The following is an 18800-nucleotide window of genomic DNA, read 5'->3' on the forward strand; positions in this document are numbered from 1 at the left end:
AACCAACGTAGAGGGAAAATGTCACATGACAAAATAACCAGCAGAGCAGACCAGCAAGTAATGAAAAGAAAGTCATTGATCTATTGTCCTAGTAAGGCTGTTGGGGTCACATCATTTGTTACAGAGTCTGAAATAATCGACAACATAATCTCGTAGAGTGAGGCCAGACTAGGGACAGGAATGTTCTGGACATTACAGGAATGCGCATATTTCAGATATGCTGCGGGTATTGGGTCCTAATAATTTATGACACTAACTTTCCTTATCAATTCAAGGTAGAGAGACACACAATTGGTGAATATTGATTCCAAATCATATTGTAGAGTAACACTCTCATAAAACGATAGATTATGACAAGACTGCTAGCGGTCTGATTCTTGCTTACAAGGACACTTTTAATTACAGCTAGCACTCAGACAAATGCTTGGTACTCTTCATGTAAAACTTGATTGCACTTCAAACTGATATTGCTGTGTTGTTGTAGGCTGTAGTAGCTGAAGCAAATATAGCACTGCACTGATGTCACTGATCAAGTACAGTAAAGTAGGCGTGCACATGTAGCTAGCTGCAGGGACCGAGTAGCATCATTGATCGCTAGGTCTGAAACATTCCGACCAGCACAAAGACAATAGTATACACTTTATCCATCATTATGAGCTACAACCAGAGAACAAACACAAGGAATGTGCTCAACTGACTGGCATGTCTTATGTGAGATCATAATCACTGTATTCTGAGAGAACAGCTAGGCTATGTCTAAGGACAACATTTGATTGTGGTTGGTATTTTGCACCAAAACAAAAATCGAAAGGTAAGAAAAGAAGTGGTTTAGTGACTACTATTTATATTATTTTTAACAGCAAAACCCCCCCAAATGTAATAATAGACATTCAGTGTGGCAGAAGAATGATGGCTGGTGCTGATAAACCAGAAGTCATTACAATTTAGGTGTGCTTACAAACCTGGGCAAACTACGCAAAACTGTTCAAAATCTTTCAGAACACATACCTGTAGTTTTAGACGAACAAAACAATGTTGTGTTTTTGTAATGGCAAACATTAAGATAGGGACTAGCTACTATATCATATTACTACACATGCTTACTCATTGTGTTAATGAAGAAGAGTTAGTTGAATGCCTCATGGCTAGGCCCCTTAAAGCGAACCTTTACTACAGTTCATGAACTCCAGTTGTTTATCTTAGCTGTTTTCTCCTATGTACTAGTTATAAAACTAAGTATGTCAGCAGGAAATAATAACAAATCTATCTTATATAAATAGAAGATTTGAGGCGGATAAAGATATTTTAAAGGGCTTTCTTAGGATGCACTGTGTTATGACTGTGACCAACATTGCTGTTATAGTAGTATAAATATTGTTATAATTTGTGTATAGATTATCATGTGTATATAGCTACTGTATATATTTGGAAAATGTACGGTAGGAGAGCAAAACTACTTTATGAAGATTTAGTATAGTAATGTATAAATAGGCACTTGATAGCTAGGCATACTCCTTATATCCCTCAAAGCATATTCCTATAGTTACATTTCTGTCTGTATCTCAAATGCTTTCCATTATATGTGTTAAAGTTGTTGATGAAGAACATATTGATTAAAAAACTGTGTATATATACTTTAGATTCAACTGATATTATGTAGTTGGACTGTATCTGTATAATGTATGCCAGCAGGTTTACTGTCATGGTAATTGTTAGTTTCTGAGTTACTACGTATTACTACTCTAGGTGAGTGAATAAAATGAATGTGAGGACACTGAAGGAAAGTAAATCAGGAACTGTAAGATAAACAGCATGGGTTTTTCTCTAAAAGCCTGCTTAGTCACAAGAGCTATACTAGTAACTGGTCACATCACATTAGTCTTTGCACTACGTTTGTTATATTTTCCTATTTTTTTTCTTCAACTGAAAGTACAGTATCTCCCATTTGAAAAGAGGGTTCATGTCCAACGAGAAGATAGGCGCTTCTGACAAGCTACGATGTCTTACTCAATGGCTGTCTATCCTTTGCCCACTAACTAAAAACTATTTACAAATGCACCGGTACATAATGGTTGCAAGAAAAACAGGCAAATTAAAGCCCTGGAACACTCAAGCACATAGATGATTCAAACACACTGCAAAACTGATCCTGTGTCTCTACAATTAAGTAAAAACGTGAAATATAAGAACATGACAGTTAAAACACCAAACGAAAAGCTGTCGGCTTAATTCTAACTAATTCTATACTTGTGAATATATTGTATAGCTGAAAAATACATTATGTTATAGTAATCTTACAAACATAAATTCTAAACTCTTTCTTGACTGTATAGTATATAAACCAAGGACAACAGCGACAGGGGCGTATTTCAGGGTTGCATTGCATGTTTTCCCAACTTTTTAACTAACTATTAATTGAACACAATGACATGAGCCACTGGTACAATAAGTTAATCAAACAAAAGAGAGAATGACAAGAAAGGCCAGGGAGGGACTGCCGACAAAACATGGCGTTGTTGGAAAACAAATCCTGGGAAGTTCTTATGTCATGTCAATTTATAGTATCATAAGATGATACTAATGCTAAACGTCTGCTTGTAAGTCACACATAGGTATAAGTGAGGTCAACCATCTATGGGCAGGGGAGAGCCAACAGGTCAATACCTCAGTATTGTCAAAGATTATGTTATGTTTCCAATGAACCTTTCTCGTGAGCTGTATGATAATATGGGTGATTTATATAGCCCAAATCCACTCTCAAAATATCTCAAAACCAACATTAAACTATTCCTTTGCTATTATCTTTTTTCACAACCTATGACAACAAGAAAATGATGTACTTTAGAAAAACATCTACAGTCAATAGTGCATTTGATTCATTTATTACATAAATATCATTTAGGCTGACTGTAAGAGACTGCAAAGTGGTCAAAATAATGCTAGATTATCTCACTGATAATACATTTGGAAGCAACTATAGTCTGGTCTTGGTTTCATAAGAAATAAGTGATGGTTAAATTGTTTAGCATTCATTATTCTGTTTCTGAAACTGAAGGTTGGACTTAGTTCACAGTGCATGGTTCTTACTGTGTTTACTGGGACTAACTTGGTGAATGTACTGCTCTGCCTAGCTGGTTGACCATTTCTATATTGTTCCATAGAGCAGACAACACCACCACCTCCACCACTACTCCCTCTACCACCACCACCACCACCACCACCACCACCACCACCACCACCCCTACCACCACTACCACCACAAACAACAACTGTATGCCAGAGCAATAACATGTGATCAAAATAGATCTCAGCATTTCCTTACATACTGTAACCATCTGTTAAGGACTTTGTCTCATCAAACATGAGACTACAGAGTCCTCTAAGACTACAGACACAATTAACCTTGTATGCAGACATGCAGTTCCTGGTCTTACAGAGTAGTAATGGGAGCAACAGAGTAGAAGCATTTATAGGCTTGTGTTCCCGATAGAGACCTCTGCAGCAGAGGATAACAAACTGCGGCCCAATCAGAAGTCACATATGTTGTTCCCTTTACTTGACAACCACATGCTATTTCAGTGACCAGGTGAAACTCTATGAAACATAATGCAAGGCCCTCGCTCTGATGATATGAGGAAACTGGGATTGATTACTAACTAATAGCCCTCATCACTTCCTTGTTTTCAATTTGAAAGAGACAAAGATAGAATACGGTGAAGATGATAGAAGAGTATTAGGTAGGCCTTATCCAAATATCAACCAGCTGAAGCTGACTTAAAGCACAAGATGCAATGCACTTCTTCCACTCGGGGCAATGTATTTACCACTATCAATATTTGATCAATAGATGTCTTTGTAAATGTGCACAACAAATGTGTTTATTAGCCCAAGAGGGTTAGCTAAAGCTGCGTCTCACAGTACCTGCACTGCATATTGCAAAGGAAGCCCTACAGTTCAGGTTTTACACCTCCACTTGGGACACCAACAGTTTGATTATACAACACACACAAACACTCACACAGACAAACACAAGAGATGCAGACTTGTGTACAATTTACAAATAGCAAATTATAGCTGCGTACAATCTCCCACCCACCCTGTAATTCCTAAAGAAACTTGTTCTAAAAAAAACACATAATTTATGTCCAAGGACACTACAAAATATTTTTTTTTTTTTGGGGGGGGGGATTTAGTTTGGCATGAATGCTTTTGTATGAAAATTCAGCATCTGTTCTAATGTATGCAATGGGATAACTGCTGTTGAAGGGGATTACCTCTTGAAAAGAATACATTAAAAGGTTGAAAACAGAGACAAGCTCACACGATGGATCACATTTAAATAGAACTAAATGCACAAACACAGCACAAGTAAATACATATAATAACAAGAGATAACAAAAGCTAAGAAACATAAAATGACCTTATCGTAAAATGGAACAAAGCTATTCTAACACGTTAATTCTACAACAAATTATTAGATAAAAAATGATTATTTTTCTCTAAAACTATAATATCTCTGGTAACAGTAGTGCACTTATCGGCTCAAGCAGTGCAACATATAGGCTATGCAAGAAAATAATGCAGTCCTCTTATCAAGCTTTTAAGAAAGATGTTTTCCTTTAAAAAATGAACAAATGAAAATAATAGAATTTCATTTATTAAGTAAAACAATAAAATATTAAGCACAGGCATTTGAAGAAAATGTGCAAAGCAGCACTTTGTTTTTATCTACAACATATTGTCTTCAGACTGTACTGTAATTCTGGTAAGTGACTATCTCGTCATGGTAACTAAAAAAAGGTGTCTACTCAAAGAAATGAGCAAAATCTTCAGATTGCAGTTGCAGGCAGACGTGTATGTCTTATTGTGGATAAAATGCATGAACAGTAAGCCAAATATCAGAGCAGAGCCTTTGAGTGACGTGACACTTGCTTTACTCCCAAATCTATTCTGTACACACTGTGTCTAGGTATCTGTGAAATCAGGAATGTATCTTATTGTCTTGGAAGTCCATCTGCAAGTTGTGTTATATTATGAAGTAATTATTGACCGGGATTATATGTTATTGTGGTTTCTTTTGCCTCGTCTGTCTCGGTGTCTGTATTAAATGTCCGAACGTGACATGCCATTTGGGCCACCAGGTGGAGCTAACATTTCAGGAGTAGTGCATTTTAGTTTCTCCACCTGCTCAAATAGCTGTGTCATGTCCATAGGAACAGGATATACAGAGATCTAGGTCATACAATTATATTTTTGTCCAATGCAAGTTCACAGAATCACTCAATTTACCGGTAATCTATCTGACAGCTGTCTTAAACTATCCTGGTAAACCATTCCATTATCAAATAATATATTTTATTTTCTTAATTTAAACGTTAATAGTAATATTGACCAATTATGTTGTAATCTACAGCTGATAACAGTCTGGTGCAGATTGCGAAGCAGCAGTCACGATGAGTGTGGTAGCATACTCAATCAAGCCTGCTACAACTGCACAAGTCACATCCTCTTCGTAGAACTAAACAATCATTTATAACCTCATTATGTCAAGAAGAACCTTTAGTCTTTTGTTATGTCACATGTTGTAAATGGAAGAGGTCTAATAGCCTTAACAGTCTTCTAAGATATTAGTGGCAGTGTATGCAAATGAAATAAACTCCTAATAATATGACATTTTTTCTCAAATACTGTCTTATCAACAACCCTAATTTTGTAAACTTAACCTGAACCATCAAAATGCATGGACAATAACACATATACTAAATACCCATTTCTATACCCACTCACAGGAAGTTACATTTCAGTACAATTATTAATATCAATTTGTACCTTCACAACAGCTGTATTGTAATCCCTCAATACCTTAATAATAATAAATAAAAACCCAGTGTCAAATTAATTACTCTCCTTTTCTTACCCTACATAAGAAGGCAAACTTGTGACCAACAATATTTTTCAGAGGGAATCTTTAGCCCAAGCCAGATTTTTTATATTTTTTTGTGAAAATTATACCACAGTAAGCTTGGACTCCTAATAGTGTCCAAAACGGTCAATATGGGATTACATTTACCATGTTCCAAATTCCATGGCAATGTTTGCACACGCACACACACGCACACATACAAATACACACGCACAAGTACACACATACACAGATTAACACATACACTCATACAAAGATATATTTATACTGTATATAGGTGTGTGAGTTTGAATTTGTGTATGTGTGTGTGTTTCTTTCATAGGCCTTTCGGTAGTGTTCAACACATAAATCAGTATTTTAGGAAAGCATACATTTAGAGGCCTGTAGTAAGGATCCATCCAGTGGATCAATATCAAACTACAAAGCCTTAAGGCCACCATCTTGTTTTTCTTTTAGAATAACAAAAAAAACTCATTTCTGGGAAACTTAATGTGCCAGTGTCTATACTGATTATTCTTCATGCCTCAAAATAAAAAAAAATCTAGTGCCATTTTTCTTTTAATTTAATATTTTTTAAAGAAGTGTATCTATTTGTACTTATCCATCGGAGACATGCATTCGCATGTGGTCATTGAAGTGCTCAATTTGGTCGAACTTGGCAGGGCAGACGGAGCACACGTAGGTGGTCCCTTCTTGGCAGCTTGCCTCCGCAGCCACACCCACTCCTGGTCCGACCCCACCCCCTACTCCTGCGCCACCGCCGACGGGCATGGCGAGGGCCACCACGCCGGCGCCAGGTTCGGGCACGGCCATGGGAATGGAAACAGGGCCACCGGCACCTGCTGCCCCCGACAGCCCTGTGACGGCGCCCCCTGTGCTGTGCAGAGCCATGTGTCTCTCCAGCAGGGTCTTGTGAGAGAACTTCTTCTTGCAGATGTAGCACTCATAGGACTTTTCTCCACGGTGCAGCCGCATGTGGACGTTGAGGGAGCTCTTTTGGGTGAAGCGTTTGTTGCAGATGCTGCACTGGTAGGCACGCACCCCTGTGTGAGTGACCATGTGTTTGATTAGGTAATCCTTCAGGGAGAACGAGCGCCAGCAGATGCTGCACTGATGTGGTTTCTCACCTGGATGTACAAAGAAGTCCCAGTCATTAGGAGGAAAAAGGAGACAGAAAAACACAAAATCCTGCTAAACAACAAAGAACACTGACTGACAGTGAAGCTCCATTCTTCGAATGTAGCCTTGAGAATGTTGCATGATTTTTGCTAATTAACGAGGACGGTGCTCATCACAAAACAACAGTAAACCCAACACCTCAGTCCATGAACTCACTGTCAAGCAGCCATTGTTTATGGGAACGCTCATCCTCCAGTGTCTGATTCGTTACATTTGAATAGGCACCGATATTTCCCCCTTACTCATTAACATGTTATCAGTGTATAAACGAGTGTCTCAGTTTGAATATATTTTCTAAACTAATCAAAAACAATATCATTTTTAATATTCACTGCTCTTTCATTCTGCTCTTAAATGGCCCAATTATGAATTCAGGTCAAATTTGAACCCCTTCCAACCTCCTGCTCAGTGTTGTCTTCCCTATTTTTTACTTTTAATATTTATGCACCAACCACCCACTGATACTTTAAAATGACAAATAGTACCTAATCAATGTGTGATATCTTACAGAACAAGCTTAATGGGCAACCATACAGGGCATTATATATCAATATAATGTAATCAAAAACATAATATCAGCTACATGATGCAGGTAGCCACAGTTCACTTTTCAATGTGACAGAGCCTTATAACTAATTTGTATAGATGAGTTGAATCTAAATCAGGGATTGACATTAAGGTAACTAAAACAGATATTTATGGTTCCTCCCCATTTTTGAAGTCAGGGGTGTCTGCGGGCTTTTGCATTTTCCTTTCAATTAAGACCTAGACAGCCAGGTGAGGGGAGTTCTTTACTAATTAGTGACTAAGTACAAGGGAGGAGCAAAAACCTGCAGACACTTGGCCCTCCATGGAATGACAATTTATGACACTTCTGTGTGCAAACAGCTAGAGCCATAAAGTGCCATAAATTGTCTCTCTTTCACTTAATAAACAATTGGGAGGAACCAAAAATACACATTTTAGGCTACTGGAAAGTTTGGTTGTTTTCACCTGACCAATGGGGAAACCACAGAGAAGGATCAACTTGCCCAACTGCCATTCCTTCCATAAGGGAAGAAACCAGAAAGTTCACTTGCCCGGCCAGTAGCACAACCTTTAATGTCAATCCCTGAAAATCACTACTTCTTTCATGCACAGAAAACAAATATACTGTATAAAGGGAAAGGGGGATACCTAGTCAGTCGTACAACTGAATGCATTCAACAAACTGAAACGTTTCTTCCGCATTTAACCCAACCCCTCTGAATCAGAGTTAGCCATCCATCCATCAAGAAATAACCCATATACATCAAGCAACTAAACAAAATACACATTTATTAGGAGGGAATTTAAAAAAGGTGATTGAGGACCTTTGTACTGAAGATGTTTGTTCTCTATGATTGTGTTGATGCTTTTTGTGTGAATATTGTTGTGTATATTGATGGGGATATTGATGTGTATAGTGTATATTGATGTGTATATTGACATGTATAGTGTATATTGATGTGTATAGTGTATATTGATGTATATACTGTATATTGATGTGTATAGTGTATATTGATGTGTACAGTGATGTGTATAGTGTATATTGATGTGTATAGTGTATATTTAAGCAATAAGGCTTGAGAGGGGTGTGGTATATGGCCAATATACACCGAGATGCGTTGTGCCAAAGTACAGCCTTTTGCAGTGAAAGCAGTGAAAGTACAGCCTTTTGGCCATGTACCAGAAAACCCAGAGGTGCCTTAGTTCAAACTTTTGACTCGTACTGTACATAAGGGATAATCAACGAGGAGCTCTGTGTTCTATGGAAAATAATGCAACTGCATGGATGGTCAGTTCCACTCCACGTCTTGGAACACACATTCCACCTCCTTCATTATTTCCCATAGAACGCATAGCCCTTCGTTGATTAGCCCTTATGTACAGTACCAGTCAAGCGTTTGGTCACACCTACTCATTCAAGGGTTTTTATTTATTTTTACTATTTTCTACATTGTAGAATAATAGATTAGACATCAAAACTATGAAATAACACATATGGAATCATGTAGTAACCAAAAAAGTGTTCACTTCTTCGGGATAGGGGGCAGCATTTTCACTTTTGGATAAATAGTGTGCCCAATTTCAACTTCCTGCTTCTCATCCCCAGAATATAAGATATGCATATTATTAGTAGATTTGGATAGAAAACACTCTGACGTTTCTAAAACTGTTTGAATCATGTCTGTGAGTATAACATAACTTATGTAGCAGGCAAAACCCAGAGGACAAATCATTCAGATTTTTTTTTGTTTGAGGTCACTGTCTATTCAATGTGTTTTCATTGGGAAACTAGTTTCTAAGCGACTTGTTTGCAGTTCCTACCGCTTCCACTGGATGGCACCAGTCTTTAGAAATTGGTTGAGGTTATTCTTCTGTGAAATGAAGAAGTACGGCCATCTTGAATGAGTGTCATTTGATGTCAACTTTTTGAGAGAGGAGCATGACTTGAAAAGTAGCGTGAGTTTGTTGTCTTCCTGTATTGAACACAGATTGTCCCGTATTCAATTTGATTGATTTTTAACGTTTTAAAATACCTAAAGTTGTATTACAAAAGTAGTTTGAAATGTTTTGGCAAAGTTTACAGGTATCTTTTGAGATATTTTGTAGTGACGTTGCGCAAGTTGGAACCGGTGTTTTTCTGGATCAAACGCACCAAATAAATGGACATTTTGGATATATATCGACGGAATTACTTAAACAAAAGGACCATTTGTTATGTTTATGGGACATATTGGAGTGCCCAACAAAATAAGCTCGTCAAAGGTAAGGCATGATTTATATTTTATTTCTGCGTTTTGTGTAGTGCCTGCAGGGTTGAAATATGCTTTCTCTCTTTGTTTACTGTTGTGCTATCATCAGATAATAGCATCTTATGCTTTCGCCAAAAAGTATTTTTTAAATCTGACATGTTGGCTGGATTCACAACGAGTGTAGCTTTAATTTGGTATCTTACGTGTGATTTAATGAAAGTTTGATTTTTAGAGTATTTTATTTGAATTTGGCACTCTACATTTTCCCTGGCTGTTGGCCAAGTGGGACGCAAGCGTCCCCCATATCCCAGAGAGGTTAAACAAATAATTTATATTTGAGATTCTTCAAAGTAGCCACCCTTTGCCTTGATGACAGCTCTGCACACTCTTGGCATTCACTCAAGCAGCTTCATGAGGTAGTCATCTGGAATTAATTTAAATTAACAGGTGTGCTTTGTTAAAAGTTAATTTGTGGAATGGAGTGCTGCATCAGATGACCTGGCCGCCACAATCACCCGACCTCAACCCAATTGAGATGTTTTGGAATGAGTTGGACTGCTGAGTGAAGGAACTCCTTCAAGACTGTTGGAAAAGCATTCCAGGTGAAGCTGGTTGAGAGAATGCCAAGAGTTTTGACTGGTACTGTATATTGATCTGTGATTGATGTAAATAGTGTATATTGGTTTGTATAGTGTATATTGATGTGTATAGTGTATATTGATATGTATAGTGTATATTTGGGTATATTGATGTGTATAGTGTATATTTGTGTATATTGATGTGTATAGTGTAGTGTTGTGTATATTGATGTGTATAAGGGAATGGGTGATACCTAGTCACTTGTACATCTGAATGCCTTCAACTGAAATGTGTCTTCTGCATTAAACTCTCTGAATCAGAGAGACGCAGGGGGCTGCCATCCACGTCTTCTGCCCCCAGGGAACAGGTTAACTGCCTTGCTCAGGGGCAGAACGACAGATTTCTACTTTGTCAGCTCAGCGATTTGATTCAGCAACCTTTCGGTTATTGGCCCAACACTCTAACCACTAGGCTTCCTGCCGCCCCAGCATATGCTGATGTGTATATTGATATTTTTAGTGTATATTGATGTGTATATTGATGTGTATAGTGTATTTGATGTGTATAGTGATGTGTATAGTGTATATTGATTTGTATAGAGTACATTTCTGTGTATATTGACGTTTATATTGATGTGTATAGTGTATAATGGTCTGTTATTGATGTGTATAGTGTATATTCATGTATATATTAATGTGTTTAGTGTATAGTGATGTTTATATTGATGTGTGAATTGATATGTATAGTGTAGTTTATATTGGTTTATATATTGATGTGTAAATTATGTATAGTGATGTGTATATTGGTGTGTATATTCATGTGTACATTGGTGTATAGTGTATATTGATGTGTATGCTGATGTGTATATTGATGTGTACTGTTCAGCGATGTGTATATGGATGTGCATATTGATGTGTATAGTGTATATTGATTTGAATATTGGTGTATAGTGATGTGTATAGTGTATATTGATGTGAATAGTGTAGTTTGTATATTGGTTTGTATAGTGATGTGTATAGAGTATATTGATGTGATGTGTTTAGTGTCTAGTGATGTGTATATTGATGTGTATAGTGTTAATTGATTTGTATAGTGTAGTGTATTGTGTATATTGATGTGTAGAGTGATGTATATATTGATGTGTATAGTGTATAGTATAAACTGATGTGAATATTGATGTGTATAGTGTATATTGATGTGATGTGTTTAGTGTCTAGTGATGTGTATATTGATGTGTATAGTGTATATTGATGTGAATATTGGTGTATAGTGATGTGTATAGTGTATATTGATGTGATGTGTTTCGTGTCTAGTGATGTGTATATTGATGTGTATAGTGTTTATTGATTTGTATAGTGTAGTGTATTGTGTATATTGGTTTGTACATTTATGTGTATAGTGTATATTGATGTGTATAGTGTATATTAATATGTATATTGATGTGTATAGCGTATAATGATGTAAATTGTGTATATTGATGCTTATAGTGCACGTTGATGTTCATTTTGATGTGTTTAGTGTATATTGCTGTGCAGAGTGATGTGTATAGTGTATACATATCTGTGTATAGTGATGTGTATAGTGTATATTGGTTTGTACATTGACATGTATATTGATGTGTAGTGATGTGTATATTTATGTGTATAGTGTATATTGATGTGCATAGTGATGTGTATAGTGTGTATTGATGTCTATAGTGTACATTGATGTGAATATTGATGTGTACAGTGTATAGTGATATGTGTATTGATGTGTATGGTGTTGTGTATATTGGTTTATATATTGATCTGTATAGTGTATATTAATGTATATATTGATGTGTATATTCTATTGTGATATGCATATTGATGTGTATAATGTATATTGATGTGTACATTGATTTGTATAGTGTGTATTGATGTGTATTGTGTATATTGATGTCTATATCAATGTGTATAGTGTATATCGATGTGTATATTTATGTGTATAGTGTATATTGATGTGTATAGTGTATATTGATGTGTATAGTGTATTATATGTGTATAGTGTATATTGATGTGTATATTGATGTGTACAGTTTATAGTGATGTATATATTGATGTGTATAGTTTATATTGATGTGTATAGTTTATAGTGATGTATATATTGATGTGTATAGTGTATATTGATGTGTTATTGATGTGTATATTGATGTGTTTAATGTGTATTGATGTTTATAGAGGGCTCATCTGTGAAAGAGACCTTGTCTCAGCCTAGTTTAAAAAGAATCCATTGCTACATCTAAACTAAAATAATGATTCATTGTGTTTGTCTTTTATGTTTGCAAATGTATAGGGAAATGATTTGAAACGGAGCCAGTGTACTCACCAGTGTGCACAAACATGTGTTTGACGTAGTTCTGTTTAGCAGTAAAGGTTTTAGTGCAGAGAGTGCACTCATAGGGCTTCTTCTCCCCCTGTCCCATCGAGGCCGCTTGTTGCTGTTCCCGCGCTGCCTGTTGCTGTACCGTCAATTGCTGAGGGAATGGGGGCATATTAGGGGTAGGCCCGGACACAAACTGGGGCTGCTGGCCTCCCATGGGCTGCTGCAGGCTGAAGAGGAAGGGCTTGTTGTTGCTGGCCGACTGTGTGGGAAACAGAGTGGGCAGGTAGGAGTTGCCAGCCATGCCCATTACCTGGGTGTTGCTGGTCATGGTGAGCGGCATCCTCAGATTGCTGGTGTGAGATTCGACCTGACGCATATAGAGTAGGGCACTTGGCAGAGACTGGGCCATGATTGGGTTGGGCAGGGGCTGCAACATGTTACTGTCGCTAGTGCTGTGGGATGTGCCCCCTTCCTCCGTCTCATGAATCTGCTCTGGGGAGGAGTCATCGACTTCAATCTGCACCGGGGTCCCCTCTCCACCTCCTTCCCTCCCAAAGCCCACGGGGTACTGGTGCTGGTCCACGGAGTCTGGCTCAGTACCAATGGAGGAGCTTACCCCTGAGTCAAAGCTTTCACCCTTCGGTTCAGTCTCCACACCCTCAACGTGGTCAGTGTCCTCTGTGCACTCATCCATACCATAGCAGCTGTACTCATCCTCTGCCTCCTGCTTTATGTGAACGCCTCCTGTCTGTATGCGTACCGGTCGGGGCTGCTTGCGGCAGTGGGTGGTCTCAGGGGTGGATAGGAAGCGTTCCATCTGCTGTGACCTTTCATGGATGCGGGTGATCCACGGCGGGTCCTGGTCGTGCTGGTCCTTCTGCATGCTAAGGGCTGGGTCGTAGCTTGTTGTCATACTGGTTACGTAGTGGGAGCGTTCACGGGTTCCATTCTGCAGTGAGAGGCCCGAGTAGGAGTACAGCGATGTGTACGCACGCTCAAGGCTCTGCTGGGACGTGGCCTGCATGTACCCTGACTCTGCATCGCTGCTGGGCCCAGAGGTGCCTGACTCAGGTGTGCCCCGGGGCGTCTCCTGCCCAGAGTCCCCTGGGTTGACAGGGAACCCCCCTGGACCGGCCAGGCCCACATTCTGGGACACGATGCGGGTGCACTCATCGATGACCGTCTTGATCTGCAGGATGCTGGCAGCAGTGAGGATCTGGAGAGCCTCTGATTGAGACACCCGCAGGACCCCGCTGTACATGAAGTCTATCAGCTTCTGGATGGACTGCACCGAGACCACCGAGGGGATCTCAATGTCACTGTAGCCCAGGAGAAGCTTGTCCTGAAAGAAGGGGCTCCCAGCGGCCAGCACGCAGCGGTGGGCTCGCAGCATGCTTCCATGGATCCGAACAGTCACGTCACAGAAGTGCCCGCGGTTGCGCTGCTCATTGAGGGTCTCAAGTACAGAATTGCTGAAGTTGTGGAGATTGATGTTATGAATGCGCTCGGTCATCCCCTTGCAACAGATGTCACCTGGACACAGAAGAAAAAAAGGCTTAATTTTTAAAATAATTAATAAACCTTTAGAAAGTAAAAATGTGGGCCACATGATGAGTACTATCTAATACAAAAAAATTGATAATGATTATCAAATACATTTTAAGATGGAACGTAGCTGCACTGCAGGGACATAATCAGGGTATTTAGCAGAGAAATGCCAAGTTTAATCAATTTCAACAATTGACCTTCTCCATCCACCCCATGTGCTTTCCTCACATTTCAGTGGTCATCTTATTTTCATAACATGTTGGCATTTGATATTGAAACAATCAAATTAGTCAAGGTAAACTAGCTAGCTGGTTAGTAGTTGGATGAATGTCTGCACAAAACTGCACAACAAAGGATCTGTAGCCCGATAGAGCGAAAGAGACAATCAAGATGGATCCCCATCTCATTAGTTTTGTTCCCATCTTACAAGTCTGGTGGTAGATTTTCTCTGAGACTCTAAACCCCCAGTAGGTGGTGCTCTGGGTTTAAACTAATAGGCTTAGTTTATCACCCGTCCACCTGCGTGCTCAGTGATGGTGCTCCCAGTTTTGGGACATTACACAAATTAAGCTGGTATTTGTGCCAGAGTCCTTGGCTAAAATTTGGTCTGATAATGTTTAGGCCACCCTCATGAATGGATTTGTGGCTGCCCTGAACACAAACTGTACCTGAAACTCATATCTACAAATTGGCTCAGCAACTAAACAAATCCTCAAAGATAGCTCCATTATATTCCATGCGTAACAGTATTGCTCTCAATTCATGCAATGTTAAAGCTCCTCTTAGACATGTAAATGTAGTATTAACAAAATGCTACAAAGACAATATATAACTGACTTGTTGAATAATGCTTGACTTTTCTAGCTGACATTTGAAGATCAGTTGAAAAGACTGGATATGACAATGAAAGACAATGGCATCCAATAGCTTTGTCATTCCACACATGGAATCTAGATGAATTAAATTGGTTTTCTACCATTTCACCATAATAACACATTTTATTAACCACTTTGATAGCAGAACAAGTATCAAATCACTAAATATTATTTAGCATTAGCCCTCAAGCAAACAGCCTCTACATTATACTGTCCTTAAAAAAACATGAATGGCTTTTCTGTAAGACTGAACACCTGTTCATACAATCGTATATGTTTTACATAATTTCATTCATCCACATAACCCACACCCAGAGCACAGGGGTTCTATTATACAATACCTCCCCTTTTACCCCCTGGGTACATACTGTACACACACACACACACACACACACACACACACACACACACACACACACACACACACACACACACACACACACACACACACACACACACACACACACACACACACGTTTATTCTTATAGCACCTGACCCCCTTTCACTACTATCACCCTTGTAATTATCATATGCAATTGCAGTAAAACTACAATTAAATCAGACTTCTCTCCTATGCAATTGTAAATGAAAAGTGGCATGATATGCAATATATTCCAAAAAACAACGTAGATTGATCATATTCCATCTAAACGGTCTTTATGCAAAAGTGTCTAAAATATTTTCGCAATTTGAATTACATTCATCAAAAACTCCTATACCATCAATACAATGCAGCTTTGACGTCAAGAAAGGAACAGCCAGCTGGTGGCTTTGGTGATGGAGGCTAATCGGGTAAGTAGGTACTAAAGTTTTGTCATGTTATCTTGTTAGTAGATTATAAAAAATGAAGATAGCCAGCTATCTAAGTGCACCGGGCCATGCAAAACTAACTGGCCCACTCAGATCTAACATGGTGTTTGGGGATGGAATAAGCTAACTAGCTAGCAAGCAAACGACAACAACCCCATCAACACTGTACGTTTAAAAAAAACAATGGTCAAATACCAATCGGATTAATGTCATTATTTATTTCAAGGTAGGCCTTTATTTTAGCTGTACTGCCTGATCTTTCTTGGCCGATAAAACTTGCAGGATATCATGGTAGCCAATGTTTGTGTCCTATTTGTAAGTCGCTCTGGATAAGAGCGTCTGCCAAATGACTTAAATGTAAATGTAAATGTTAGCCATTATACCTGGATTTACTGTTACTGCTGCTAATAACGTTAGTAACGTTAGCACTCAGGTTAGCAGCTAGCTATAGCTACCATTGGCCAATAGTTTTAGCCAGTTTGGTTATAGACTTTCAATGTCTACTATGATGGTATAAGGTTTATCTTGATTTTGTGTAACTATGAGAAATGCTGGACTTGGTATGATGGGGGTCCTTACTGTTTTATGTGGACAGTGGCCTCACTCCTGCTGTGTATTCACTTGTGTCCTTCTCTTAAAGTCACTTATCCGAACGCTTTTCTGACATGACCTCGGTCAAATTCGGATAAAATATACATTTCTCTCAAAATACAAATGTAAAGTGATATGTCGTATTGGGACTTTTAGTTGTAAGGATGAAATCAATCCGAATGTTTAACAGCAACCTCATTCTGCAATCTTCCCTTTAATGTTAAACACAATCATCAAGATCTTCCTAGATAATGTATAATGTATATTCATGGCCATTTCTTGCTTTTAGGTCAAGTGATTACCTTTGACCATCTACCAGAGAAAATAAAAGCCTTGAATCTACAGTACGTCTATTTAGTTTCATGTTTTATATAAGACTTGCTATCAAAACCAAGGGAAGAACTAATGAACACCATTTAGTTTTATTTACTCTTGGGAAAACAATTGATCGAAAGCATTATAATATATAAAACCGGGGAAAAAACAATTAAAACAAACATCCTCTAATCACAGCCATTAGGCTTAATACAATCAGAAAGAGAAAAATGGGATGGCTGCAACATGCCGTGACAGCAGGACAGCTTGGGTATATATTTATAAATAAATGACAAACACACCCATGTAGCTAGAGATACAGTGGCCAGAGTAGCCTAACTACTGACAGACTGACCAACCACAGAAATATACTCACAGTCAGATGACTCTTTGTTGGGAAGATGTGTGTGAGGCTGGTGATGAGGCACAGGGCACACTGCTACAGGTTGCTGGTGAAGGTGGCTATGGAAAGGCCAGTCCTAGGCTGTCCCTTCAGTCCTCTCTGCTGCCACTATCATAGGTCGCTCTGCCACAGGTCCACAGTGGTCTCTTCAATACCACCCTGGGGGAAAAAGAGAGAATTCATAAATCAACATGTTCATACTGACAATGAAATGTGTAGGTGTCTAACCTTCATACATAGATAATGAAGTGAGCAATGCAATCTGGATGTGTTATAATTTCCAAGGTAAAGAGTGAGTGAACCTTCTAGACCAATTTAAGGCAGTTTACTCTAGTGGACACTTGACCGCCAATTATATGTCAAGGTTAGAAATCATATGGTCACAGGGCCAAATCTCTTTTCAGTCGTTATCTAAACTACTGGTCAGTGAACCACACCCTACAAAGGAGATCCTTCCACATTCCAGTCTGATTTACCCACAAAGATATTATACTCCTCATACTGTATCATATTTTCCCGTTCTGAATAAAAGTACAAAGGTCAAAGGCTACATACATTTGTTCAAGATCTCATAGATTTATCAGAAAAGCATTGAGAGAGACCAGAAAATTCTACAACATGCCTTGAGAGGGCCTAGAGAGGACTCAGGAGCTTGATTTATTTGAATAAAAGGTTGCAACAAGGGCGAAAGGATTGTTCTCCAATACAAAGGACTGCAACAGTGTGTGTGTGTGTGTACATATGTGTGTGCCAAGGCAGTACCGAATGTGATTTCAAATGTATATTTATTTATTTATTTTTACTCCTTTTTCTACCCAATTTTGCAATATCCAATTGGTAGTTACAGTTTGGTCCCATCGCTGCAACTCCCGTACGGACTCATGAGAGGCGAAGGTCGAGAGCCATGTGTCCTCTGAAACACGACGCTGCCAAGCCGCACTGCTTCTTGACACACTGCTCGCTTAACCCGGAAGCAAGTCGCATCAATGTGTCGGAGGAAACACCGTACAACTGGCGCCCGAAGTCAGCATGCATGCGCCTGGCCCACCACAAGGAGTCGCTAGAGCATGATGGGACAAGGACATGCCGGCCAAACCCTCTGGGCCAATTGTGTGCCACCTCATGGGTCTTCCGGTCGAGGCCGGCTGCGAAACAGCCTGGGATCGAACCCGGGTCTGTAGTCAAATGTATTATAAAATATATTTTGATTTGTTTAACACATTTTTGGTTACTACATGATTCCATATGTGTTATTTCATAGTTTTGATGTCTTCACTATTATTCTACAATGTATAAAATAGTAAAAATAAAGAAAAACCCTGGAATGAGAAGGTGTGTCCAAACTTTTGACCAGTACTGTATATCAATACTAAAATAGACAACATGGGTTACTATGGAGCACCATAGTAAGACATTACGATCACTAACAGTCAACTAAGAAATACTGTAACAAAAG

The 18800-nt window shown here is 38.8% G+C and overlaps 1 protein-coding gene across 1 annotated transcript in view; it reads right to left on the reverse strand.

The window, feature by feature from the left end:
* Positions 1-3239: 3239 nt before the first annotated feature.
* zbtb20 (zinc finger and BTB domain containing 20) overlaps positions 3240-18800 on the reverse strand; it is a 42755-nt gene continuing 27194 nt past the window's right edge. Inside the window, exons 3-5 of the mRNA XM_064971608.1 lie at positions 17318-17503; positions 12805-14334; positions 3240-7050 (exon numbers count right to left, since the gene is read on the reverse strand). Coding sequence (XP_064827680.1) covers positions 6521-7050; positions 12805-14314 — 2040 coding nt within the window. The 5' untranslated portion in view covers positions 14315-14334; positions 17318-17503 and the 3' untranslated portion in view covers positions 3240-6520. The remainder of the gene's footprint in view (positions 7051-12804; positions 14335-17317; positions 17504-18800) is intronic.

This window comes from Oncorhynchus masou, chromosome 8 (genome assembly GCF_036934945.1).
Source record: "Oncorhynchus masou masou isolate Uvic2021 chromosome 8, UVic_Omas_1.1, whole genome shotgun sequence".
Classification (NCBI taxonomy): Eukaryota; Metazoa; Chordata; class Actinopteri; order Salmoniformes; family Salmonidae; genus Oncorhynchus; species Oncorhynchus masou.